Below are 13,197 nucleotides of genomic sequence, written 5' to 3'. Positions count from 1 at the left end.
AACATCTCACTTTCATACTCATATGAACTATTGGCCAAGGGGTAATGTGCATACTAATAAATACTATCAATAAGTTCCAGATCCATAATAGATATGACATATAAGTTTCAAGTTGTCACAATTTCATTCCAATATTATCTTCTATCAGAAATTTCTTTAACAATTTTTAGAATAAAAATGTATATAACTTTCCATGCTAAAATATTCACATTAACTTCATTCTATAATGCTCACTGCATTCCTGGAATAGCTTACCTTCATTTTAAAACACTAGTTGCAATTTAGGTCATTCTATTTTTGATTTCAGAACCCTTATTTTGGTAACAAGACATACTTGCAGGTTATAAATGCTTTATTTTTTTTTTAACATGAAGAAGCTTGGTGGTAAATATGTGGCTATTTGATGTTTTCTATGATGAAGAGAGTCAGACTCTCTCATAGAATGTAAACGTACCCTTACACATGTATATGTAATTTTTATCAAAATTCAGCTTAGTCACTGAAAGAAGACTCGCTATCTGAACTTTCTTCTACAGTCCTTTCACTTTCACCATCAGGCACTGGAGCATCTGGCCTTCTGAAAGAGAAGAAGGAAAACAATTTTTAAAGGTTTTTTCCAATTGAAGAGAAGCACTTACAAACTGTAAATTAGGTTCATCTTAGTCTACGGAGGCTAATAAATCTGCCAACTCTGTGTCCTTAAATGAGGGAGCCTCCTGCACTATAACAGCATGATTCTCTCTGGCTTCTGCGCTCCATGGGGATTAAGTGCTATTCCTGTAAGGCCACGGCTCTATTTTCTCTTGCCAGCCCTTACATAGTGTGCTACTTCAGCAGTTTCTGCTTCTCATTACCATGGAGACCCAACTATAGACAGAGATGTGATCTGTAGAAGCTGGCATGACCAATGCTAAATCCCTGCCACCTCAAGTGTACATGAGGCACAGAGAAAGGAAAGCTAGAAGTGGAGAGGAAAGGAAAGTCTTCATGTTCAGGAAAGTTGCAGGGAGAAACTTAGAAGAGAGTTCAAGAAAGGCCATGAAGAAATGTAGGCAGTATGGAAATTTTATGGGGAAGAAAAGTGCCTGGTCAAATGAGGTTCTTAATATTTGTTGGATATTTTCACTTACAAGTTGTAACTCTAGAGAATGAACATAAAAAGTGTTAGTGGGTAAAAAATACCATTTCACAGATTCCCTGGGCAGACAGAATGGTTAAACTAACTTTGTAGGGGTGTGCTATAAGAAACCAAAGTGAAACCTTATTGTTGCTATTAAAGCAGTCATTTAGATACACCCCACTAGTGTTTGTGCCAACAAATCATTTAATCAATGCAGTAGCACTATTGTTCTTTTCATTCTTATCAAGAAAGTAAATTAAGCAAGAGCAGTATTCTTTTGGGAAAATTAAGATGAAAATGAAGAATAATATAACTACTATGCCTTAATAATGAAAATCACCAGACTATTTCTGCCTCAGGCTCCTTAATTCTTACTAAAGACTTAGGACACTCAATAAATAGAAACTAATAGTAGTAAAATAAGGAAACGTATTGTCTACCAGTTAACTTTTAGTTATCAAAAATAATGGCTTACATAAATTGATATGTTTGGCATGCTAATTAACAGAAGGAAATGGCACTGTTCTCTACCTTCAAATATAAACTCTACTGAAAAATTTTAGGTTATACCTGTAAGGCAACCACATATACCAAATACAGTAACACTTTTAAAACTGATAAAACATTTCCAGGTTTTGACTGATGCTCCATCTGCTAAAATACTAACACAGGACCATTATCTCCATCACTCTTCACAAAAGCAACAAACAACTTTATTAGCAGTGAGCATGAGTATTGGGCACACTTTTCCACGTAAATCAGTCTTTATTATGTGGTTGATTTCTTTCATCTCCACTATGTTTTTTTTTTTTTTTTTAAAATAATTTTAATATTTATTTATTTTTTTAGTTTTCGGCGGACACAACATCTTTGTTTGTATGTGGTGCTGAGGATCGAACCCGGGCCGCACGCATGCCAGGCAAGCGCGCTACCCTTGAGCCACATCCCCAGCCCTCATCTCCACTATGTTAGAGGAAAAAATACTAGAGGGAATTACTTCAAAACTGCATCAAGATTATATTAGTATCTATGACAACTCAAATGAATAAAATAATATATGTAACTCCTTAAAACAGATGCTATTTAAAGGTAAAAGTACAAGGGAGTAAAATTTTAAATTTATTGTGTGTGTAATCATTTACAGATACATTTGATACTGTACTGCATACTAGAGTTAAGAACACAGACCCACTTTTGGGTCAGACTGTCTTGTGTTCAAATCCCAGTCTTGCGACTTACTTGTTGAGCAACTTTGACACAATATCTTTATTTTACATTTATGTGGTGCTGAGGATCAAACCCAGTGCCTCGTGCATGCTACGCAAGCACTCTACCACTGAGCCACAACCCCAGCCCAATATTGTTCTTTTTGACTGGCTTATTTTATTTAGCATTGTGTCCTAAAGGTTCATCCTTATTTTAACACGTGTCAGAATTTCCTTCAAGGCTAAATATTTCATCATCATGTGTATGCCAATTTGTTCATCCACTCATCTGTCAGTGGACACTTCCACCTTTTGGCAACTGTGAATAATTCTGCTATGAACATGGGTGCATAGGTATTTCTATGAGAACTTACTTGTGATCTTTATCCAGAGATCTTGCTTTTGATCTTTACCTAGAAGTAGAATTGCTAGAAGATATAGTAATTCTGGTTTTAATTTTTTGAGAAATCACTATACTGTTTTTGGTCTTTGAAAGTGGCTTCTTTCACCAAGCATAATATCTTCAAAGTTCACAAATGTTGTAGGACCTATCAGTATTTCACTGTTAAGTACATTTAGTAGTGTTAATAGCAGCTGCATTATTTTATAGTCCCATGAACAGTGAGTGAGGATTCCAGTGTCTTCATATCCTCACCAACACTTGTTACTTACTGTCTTCCCTCATTCATTTAAAAATAAATACAATGCTATTTTGACTTGGAATCACTAGAAGAACACAAAGTGTACACTACTTCTCTTAGGGTACAAAAAAGAGAAAAACTTCAAGAAACCACAAAATCAAATGAGGCGTTACACAGGAAAACATTTTATAAGTTACAAAGTCTTAGACAATGTGAATAAAACTCACAGCAATGCCATCGGTTTTAGCCTAGATATCCATATTTTCAGGGGAAACAGAAATTTAGCTCTTTATATTATGAACTGTTGTATTCTTAACTTGATTCTATGCAATATGTATCTTTCATCTTGTTGTTCGTGGAGAAGTTTTAAGACCAGTTTGAAAAGATTACTACTTTAAACTACTAGCCTAAAATTCAACAATTATTAATCCAAACCCAAAGGAAACACATTTCACTACTGAAATCTAGAAATGAGAACTTTATAATAGTTTCTTACTATTTTAAATATATAAATGAATACTAAAGAAGAGTGTATCAGCAATATAGAGAAAAATATATAAAGTCACAAGTACATTCATGATGCATCCTGGATATTTTTAAAAATTCTCCATCTTTAAAATTACATAAAAACACTGCCTTGGTGTTAACATTTGAACAAGTGTATTTTTATATAATCTAAAGCATCAGGATTATCAATAAATTTTTAATAAAACCAAAAATTTTAAAAAGCTTATGTTTAAACTCATTACTAAGTCTAAATTATCTTTTAAAAATTAAGTATTTTCAAAGAAATTACTAGGTTGACCTTAATTAAAAATGAGCCAAGCTGGGCATAATGGGGCATGCCTATAATCCCAGTGGCTCAGGAGGCTGAAGCAGGAGGACTGCAAGTTCAAAGCGAGCCTCAGCAACTTAGTGAGGCCCTAAGTAACTCAGTGAGACCTTGTCTTTAAATAAAATACAAAAAAGGGAAGGGGATGTGGCTTAGTGGTTGAGTGCTCCTGGATTCAATACCCAGTACCAGAAAAAAAAAGGGGGGGGGGAGCCAAAATTTAGGAAGGAAAGGAGATAGAAGGAAGGACTAAGTATATACAAATCAGTACATTTTAGCAAATAACACTGTGCACATGCTAATTTTGACACTCATTCTTCTCCCTAATTCCTGCTGCCCTCACCCTTTCCCTACCCACTTTCTTGCTTCAGTCATACAATCCAGGCCTGACCAATCACAGGCATCTTTCTTTGGAGGACAAGGGATTCAAAACAAGAGGACACGTAACTCATGCAGGGCCAATTGCAATGATTCTCTAGAAATGAGATACTGTGTTATGGAAAAGTGACTAGAAATATTAAAGCCTTGCTGAGGGTTCTATTTCCTGGTTTCAGAGATAAGGCTCCGTGATTGGAGAGTCGTGTCTTATTACACCAACGAAGTAAAGCTGGTATGATTAGGGGAAACAGAAGATTCCAGCTAGTCAGCCCTGATGACTCTGAGGCCCTACATCCTGTTCTACACGTAGACTTTTTAGCTATGAGCCAATAACTTCCCTTTTTGTTTAAGTTGGTTTCTGAAATCCTGAAAGTGAAGGGAGTCCTCAAACACAAATATTGTTGAATAAATTTTTTTCACTGAAGGAAGATTTATATTTGTGTTTAAAGACAGTCACTTTTAAGGACACAAAACCAAATAACAGTCTTTATTTATGCAGATGAAGAGTTTAAAAATATTTTTCATTTTGTTAAATTTAAAAGAGTTGAATTTGGGCTGGGGTTGTGGCTCAGCAAGGTGCTGGGTTTGATCCTCAGCACCACATAAAAATAAATAAATAAAATAAATGTACTTAAAAAAAAGAGTTGAATTTAAAGCAGATTAAGTACCAAAAACCGTGTTAGTAAAACTACTGCTGAGCAGGAGATGGTAGGGAAAGGATGTGGTAATTACCATTCAAATAATTTGTCCATGTGTTTTCAGTTCATACATAAAGTTATAATTTCATATGACACTGTGCTATGTCAGAGCTCTATGCAATGGCAACAGGTAGTCTTAAGGGAAGAGCAAAACACTAAGATTCTTAAACTTAAATTGTATTTACCATATAAAAACCTCTAGGGTTGTCAAAAATTTAACAGTTTTGACTTTGATAATAGCTAGTCTCCCTAATAGGGAGGGAGATTTGCTTCAGCATTACATTTACTCAAAGACACTGTTCCTTTCTGAATGTTCCAAGACACATATATTCTGTTCTTTGTTTTGGTAAGCAGGCTTCTACATCTAGGGAGACAAATAAATGCCAAATATCAAGGAGAAAAAGAGCCAGGTCTTCCAGGTAAGATGGGTTTTTGCTGTTGATCTTGGGATCTTTTACTTCCTGGAGCTAGTTTTACTTCCTCGTCTGCTAGTTACCAACAGACCCAGAATGCTTTTCAACAACTCCTCTTTGCTATTATCTCTCTCTTATGATCAAAGTTTCCAACCAGTAGACAAATAATAACTTTTGGACATTGATTTTAAAAACAAATGTCTTATGTTTTTTGGCTAGTATATGCCAGTCAATTGTTGAGGGCTGGCAATTATATTGAACAGAAAATGCAGTTCAACATAAACAAAAATACATGAAACCAGTAAAAACCTTATTTTTGGAATTGTCCAGTTGTGGAATTGAGATCTGTTCTATTCTCATCCAGTTCAAACCCAAACTTAAGTCCATTTGGTGACTTTATAGCAGGAGGCAGACAAAGAATATTGGTAGATAAGGAATTCCCTTAGAGAGCAGGACAATCTGCTAGATATGCCAGATAGGCCTTAAAAAAAAATTCATGCTTTTCAATATCCTTTTGTTTAACTCCAATAAATCCCCTCCTGACTCAGTGATAAGCAGGCTGAGGTAGTTACTTTTATTTTTGGCAACCATAAAAGTAGTCATTCCACCATCTGGGAAGACAGTATAAATGTCTTTTGAATAGATATCTCCAGGATAAATGCCAACTGAGCTGGTTCTGTTCAAAGCCTGCAGAGCAACTTGAACTCAATTATATGCTTTCTTTAGCCAAATCAATATGCTGCACACTGCACCCTCCCACCAAGATTGTGTGTGACCAGTTGAATTTCAATTTCAGAAGTCTGTTCTTTTCTAAAAAGTTGAAAATACAGATTTTCAGTTTGAGAAAATAGACTATAATTTTAAAAGATAATACTCTGTGTATGTGAAATATGTCTTTGTTGAAAACAAATCAACTGCAGGATTATAAACAAGTTGTGATTCAAATGCCTGGTGAATCCATTGTTTAGAACTTGCTACAAAGTTCTCCATTAAACCATTCACAAATCACAGCTAACATTTATTGAACATTTACTGCTTATCCAAACTTGTGCTAAGTGCTTACAACATTATTGATCTTAGTTTGAACAATTCTACTAGGGGGTGAATGCTTCTATTTTCCAGTTTGTTGATAAGGAAAGAGGTTAGGCAATCAAAGAGGTTAGGTAATCAATTCCAGGTTATACAGCCATAGAGTGTCAGGAAAGAACCTAAACCTCAGCAAGAGACCATCTCCAAAGCCTGCCTTAGCCTGAGCTTTAAACAGCATGAATTCCATTTCTTGCTGATGGAGCAGATCAGTGGCTAGTCTATTTATCGTAGAGTCATAATAGTAACTTTAGCTCTGAGACACAAATGTTCTGGGACACAGAACAGGATAGGGGAGAAATGGTTTTTTTTTTTTTTTTAAGAAAATCTGGGCATTGATTGAAAGAATTTTTAAAGCATGATTTATCCATTCTGTAATTCTGAATGCAAGACTGAAGCAGATTAACCTTTGGACAAAGACCAATTAAAATTTTCCATTTTCTTTCCCTTTAAACTCTTCTGAGTATGATGGTGACAAGGGTATTTTTCACATATCTTTCAATTCAATGGCACTGAAACTAATTTTTATAAGCCGAATAGTAAGTACTAATTCTTAGTTAAAGAAGAACTATCATTATTTTCAATAACAACATTTCATTGGATATTAAACAATAATTAAACAACCAATCAAAAGTATCAAACCAACAATACTTATTTAATAATTATAAGTTATTTTCTTCAGCCTTAAAGACTTTCTAAAACTCTTTGATAGTCACACTTTTCTAGAAAAACTGCCAGGCTTTCTTCCTCTTTATCATGCAAATATTTAGCTTAATTAGTGTATTCTTTTAGCTTCCAATTTTTTATATATACAAATCCAAAGCAATGTATTTACTGGTCACTATTTATTTCTGTATCAACCTCAGTTTTCCTCTTTGCTCAGTACAGACAGACGTAGGCTATTTCTTCTAACAGTTATGAGTTTGTCTTACTACCTAAAGCTCATAAAATAGAAAGTGTATTTTATAATTTAAAAGAAAACAGAACAATCTTTACTGAAAGTTCTTGGATGAGGCTTATTATGTACCTAAGATTCTAAATAAAAGTGTACTCTCTTCTCAGATGGCACATTTTCTTCTCTTTCATCACCGCTCCCTAACTTTTTTGTAAACATGATGCCAAAAGCACCAAAATTCCTCTGTTAACAAGGTGGCTGATTCCACTTATCATATCTAGCTAAATGTAGTTGGAACTGATTTGCCAGTAGTGGTGATAGGTTATAGTGAATCACTCCCACTCCAACCAGTGCCCCTGGTGACCAATGGCATGTACTTCTGAGGTAATGGTCACAAGTTAGGCTGTGGTTGAGAAGCTGCTTTTCTGTAAGACAATGTTAACTGTTACTGGAATTCTACCCTAAAACTTGGCACTATCTCACAACTGATGTTTCTTAACATTTATAGACAATTACATACCCTCAGACTTGCAAAGTAAAATATAAGGGTGGGTTGGGATCCTCCTCCTGGTAGTCACCTATGGACTTCTTAAGGTAGAGATACCTAGTGGACTCTTAAAGGATAACAAATTAGACAGGCCACGGAGAAGAAAGAAAACATTTAAAGATACCAAAAGGGAATAGGAAAATGATACATGCAGATGACTGCAAGTAGTTTGTGATAGGTGCATGAGATAGGCATGGGTGGAAGAGTAGCAAGAGATATAGCTAGAGAAAGAATCTGTGACTTGATGGTGAAAGTATTTGTAGCAATGTTAGTTAGAGGGCAGTGGAGAGTCACAGGCCATCTGCAGCAAGAACAAAGTATGAACAGATCCACTCAGCCTTTGTGGACAGCTTAAAAGAGAACAGGAAAACAAATCAGGAGCTGCTATAATAATTCGGGTGAGAAATGATGAGTCTGAGCAACTCTGGGTATGGAGTTGTGGTCAGATGTAAGAGATACTAAAAATGAGAAAAATCATAGTGATTGATAGAGAGTAAGAAAGACAGAAAGAGCTACGGTGATTTTCAAGTTGTTAATGTGAATAGCTGGTTGAACTAAAGGGCTATGAAGTAGCTTTAGCTTGGGCAGGGGATGAAATAAAACCAGCAGCCCGTAAAGGGACTGGCTATCCTTCATATGCTGATGCTTGTGAGGTACTGGTTTTCCATTTAATACATTTTCTCCTGAGAAAATAATTTTAAATCATCATTTTAAAGCTTATTTTAGCTCTCTGATATTACAGATTGTTTGCTCTATATTTCCAGAAGCAAAGAAGAGGTCACAATCAATGGTAAATATATTTTTAATTTATAGATTTCTGAAGTACCAAATGGATTAAAGCCAAATTCATAAGCAAATACATGTTACAACCCATCTGCTTTTAAATAGAAACAGTTTCTGTTTAAACAATTTCAGGAACAAATGCCAAATATCCCAGAGATGCTTTAGTTCAAATTACCAAGCCATGCCATGGTACTTGAACCATTTGCTACTTGGAAATACACCAAATATAGATACATGTTAGAAATCTGGTTTTGTAGACCTTAAATTACATATTCTGAAAAACAAAATATGAGAAAAAGATTTTTATGGTGTTTCACCTCCAAAATGCACACATTTTCTTGATGGGCTGAATACCAAGAAAAATTTCTAAGTATACTGATAAGTACTATAGGAAAGCCTGAGTAGCACTGGGCTGAACTAAAACCCCAAACTGCAAAAGACTCTTTACAAGTATCTAGATGCTTACAAAACAGAATAATTTTGAAAAATCCATTAAAATGTATTTTATCAAGGATAAATTATATAGCCAGTTTTCTTGGAAGGAATGAATTATCAAAGTTCCGAGACATGATTTTTTTAGCATTTCTCAAAAAAATATTTTATGAAACTCATACAAATCGGTATCTAGTTTCATAATAACCATTAATGTAAACCTAGGGTAACTTTTTGCTCTACTTATTTCTTAATCTGGCTTAACCTAGGTCAAAAGTAGAATAAATTTCCTACACATAGAAGTCTTAAATGAAGAGCCAGTAGATAACTCCCACATCCATGTCCCCCCCCAAAAAAAGGAAGGAGGGAGAGAAAAAAAAAAAATAACTGTCATCAAATGTTGACTCTTTTGGATACCTAGATTCATGGTTAGTCTACTGAAACTGCTTCTAAAACATGAAAAGGCTGGTATTAGTAGCAGAGAATATTTTCTTTCTTTTTAATATGGCAGAAAAGGAAGGAAGGAAGTTGGTCTTCTCAACTGAAAAACATCATATATGAAAAAAATAGAGAGCTTAAAATATTTCTATTATAATTGACAAATATAGTGTCTTGGCAGTGTATTAGAAGAACCACTTACTCAAGAAGATCTGGATCCAGTCCTTCTGATATCATTTTGTTTCTTATTGCCATCACCGGAACACCCTAAACAAAACATAATAATTCAGTCATTAAAAATGCCTCTGTGCCTCCTTCATTGTGCTTCCACATGCCATCTAAAATAAGATCTTTAGATGCATCATTATTTAAAATAGTCCTATTTGCTTTTGTTAGTCTGTGCACTTGAATAATTTGTAACAAAGTACACATGTAAGCTTATTCATTACTAATTCTGCTGTATAGAAAGCAGAGATAATATTCCCGCACTTATGTAGCCAACAGAAAGAAACACTGATAGGTCAAATGATTAAAACCAACTGAAGTGATACAATGAATACTTACTTAAATATAGGAATAAATGTCTTTTCAAGTAAAAATAAAGATTTCAAAATGTTTTTTAAATATAGTCATACTAATATTGTTCTAATAAGAAAATGATCCAATTCCATTTGGACACCTTAGGAACATAGGTTAAATAGAATTCAAGGACCCCCTGGGTACTTCATTATACATATTCCAAACACCAGTACAAACACAAAGCAATAACAGTTGTATAAGTGTATTAAGTTGCAAAAATATTCAGAAAATGTGAATTTCATCATTCAGGTTAAGAATATCAAAACAGTAAGAAAAGGATACAACAGAAATAAACACAAGTTTACTGGAAAAGGAATCTGATTTGATGAATAAACACACTTATTTACAGCTCACCTGATTAAACTCTAAGGGAAACAGTCACAATCAAACCTCCGTTAACTCCCCCTCTTCACACCATTCCCAAAGATAAAGAAACTAACCTGATGTATAAAATTAACGGCCTTGATTATATCACTTCAAGAAGTAGGGTGGATCACTGAAGGGGATCTTGTCCTTATGTGTCTTTATCCCATATGGCAGAAGGAGGAGGTTGAGTTGGGTCCAATGGGAAAAAGCTCAATCACTGCTCTATTGCCATTGCAAACTCTTCCCTTCTGTCTTCCCATGCACAAGCCAGCTGTGCCGTTCAGTTTGGAACTTAAGGTACAGAAGAGGCTCCTTGGGAACTTTGATGCTTTAACCCAATTTCTCAGAGCTGGTGCCTAAAGTTTCTGGGCACTAGCCCAGCTAAGGTTCCTTTGCTTTCTTTTCTAAAAGTCCCTGATGTGTTTTCTGGCCTCTGGGATCCTACAAGGTGGTTAGCAGTGAATTTTCTATGGTTAGTGGTAGAATTCTGATATCCCAACCTACACTTCAATGTTTAACATCATGTGGCAGCACAATGATAATAGAGACCTGCATAATGGGCAATGTGAGATTCAGGGCAAGCCAGATTACTGGAGGACCAAATAAAGAATCACTGAGGTGATCTTTAAGTTATTATCCTGAAGATAGGTTAGTAGTTTGCTTCAAATGAAAAACACAAAAACTTAGAAATACACTAATTTTTATTTGTCATACATAATAAGCTTGTCTAAAATATTTTTAAAGAACAAGTAAATATCCTCACAGTTACTCCTCTTGTCCAAAATGCAAATTTTACATTTCCAAATAAAATCTGACTTAAGTCCAGACAAGCACATGCAGAAACATGGAAGCCAACTATATTATGAATTCAATACAAATATATTTCTTGTTTTCAAAAAAATTATTAATGTGTAATTACACAGTAGTGGGTTTCATTGTGGCATATTTGTATAAGCACATAACAAGTTGATTGATTTTAGTCCCCAGATATTTCTTATAGAAATGTTATAGATCTTCCTAAATCAGGTCAGATTATCATTAATGATGATCCTTGGGTTTTAAATCAGAAAATTTTATTTCAAAAATTTCTTATTTACCTTTAAACTGTCCAGAAAAGGCATTTATAAGAAGAACCATAATTGTTGATTTGGGCTGAGGAGGAAGAAAAGTCCCTGTGCTCTCTTAAAGTTTGTGAGGTTAAATGAGGCTGGCAAACAAAGGCTTTCTTTCAAGATTACAGGTCACTCAGAAGATATCTTCTCATGAGGGGGAGAGCAAAGGCAAGGCAGCCATCTGAAGAACCATTTATATATTTATCTTCATAGCTACTGTGTTTTATATTATGAATTAGTAAAATTTAACCTATTAAGATTCAAATAACAATGGATGCTTAAATGCATTCTAAGTACTGGATAGAATTTAAATAGCATCAACATCAAATCCTCTTCAAAACCATACCCCTAAAAGTACTCTTGTTCCACAAGACAACTTTATGATATTCTGAAAAGTGAATTATGTTTGGAAGACAAAGAAGATAGAAGATAAAACTCTGGACCTTCAGTAACAAAGTTTTAAGGATAAATGGAAGATTAGAAAAGAAAAAGCCTACTTTGCTTAGCAGTATGCAATGTGAATAAACTCTTTACATTCGGAATAAAATAAGCAAGATATTAAACAAGCACCAATTTTTAAATATATCACCTAGAACCAAGACTTAACTTTAGATTTAAAACAAAATTTACTTAATAACAAAATTAATTTAAGTTTAATAATAGAGGAGAAAGCTAACTCCTTAAATGACAAAGAATTTAACTAGATAATTAAATGTCATCCAACTATTTAGGATACCAGGGAAAGTTAGAATCTTGGAACATTTCATAAAAAGAAAAAACACTAAAGTACTAAGGAGATAAAAGGGGAAAAAAATGGAGGTAATGTCATACTTCTTTTAAAAAAAAAGCTCTCTCAGCTTCTATTAATTATGGTTTGATGGTATACAGGCTTTCTATAAACCCAATTTTGTGATTTACTTATTATAATTAGAATAATCCACAGGACATCATTGGAAAGGTTAGACAAATAAGTTACAAAGCTGAGAAAACAGAAGGGAAAAGAAATGAGGTTGAAAAAGAAATTCCTGAAATACAGCAAAGAAAGTATGTATGGGGTGGAGGAGAGGGGAGATAGTGGCAGAAAGAGAGTAATGGAGAATAGTGATGTTAGTGAAATTAGTAGAATTAGAATTATCTTAACATAGTTTAACATTAGTAGAATTAGATTTATCTTAACATTAGTTTCATGGAATTGGTCATAGTAAAAGGATATCCATATTCTAATCTTAGCTTCTTGGAACTGGTTACAGTACAAGAGTATAGATAAACCCAAAATTCAGGAAGTCTTCATCATTTCTATATAGGTAAAGGAAAATACATATGACTTCTAATATTTTAATCCTATGAAAGACATATTATCACACTTTTGTACAAATCTCACAAAACATGATAAAAAAGAATAATTTGGCCTGGGTTCCAAAGGATGCATTCCAAAGGGATTTGCTGTAATGTTTCCAGTGATGTTGCTTAGAAAATTGGTTTTCTATATTCTTCCTTAGACGTCAAGTAACAGAGTCTGGTTTGTTAAACATCAAAAATAAGTGTCCAATTTCTAATCACCAAGAGACAAAGCTACTGGTGGTCTAAGGAGGACATGAGAGACCTCAAAACTAAAGTCTACTGAACTGTGGGATTTTTTTTGGCAAGTGATAATGGCAGTTTGTCCAACATA

At 34.3% G+C, this 13,197-nt stretch overlaps 1 protein-coding gene across 2 annotated transcripts in view; it reads right to left on the bottom strand.

Annotated features, from left to right (window-relative positions):
* Window positions 1-334: 334 nt before the first annotated feature.
* The window catches only part of Washc3 (WASH complex subunit 3), a 39,468-nt gene continuing 26,605 nt past the window's right edge, over window positions 335-13,197 (bottom strand). For both annotated transcript variants that reach the window (XM_027945793.3, XM_027945872.2), the window contains exons 6-7: window positions 9,671-9,735; window positions 335-577 (exon numbers count right to left, since the gene is read on the bottom strand). In XM_027945793.3, coding sequence (XP_027801594.2) covers window positions 493-577; window positions 9,671-9,735 — 150 coding nt within the window. In that variant the 3' untranslated portion in view covers window positions 335-492. The remainder of the gene's footprint in view (window positions 578-9,670; window positions 9,736-13,197) is intronic.

The sequence above is a fragment of the Marmota flaviventris genome, chromosome 3, assembly GCF_047511675.1.
Source record: "Marmota flaviventris isolate mMarFla1 chromosome 3, mMarFla1.hap1, whole genome shotgun sequence".
In the NCBI taxonomy this organism is placed as follows: Eukaryota; Metazoa; Chordata; class Mammalia; order Rodentia; family Sciuridae; genus Marmota; species Marmota flaviventris.
The sequence above is the reverse complement of the archived record's forward strand: the minus strand, read 5'-3'. Positions and strand labels throughout refer to the sequence as shown.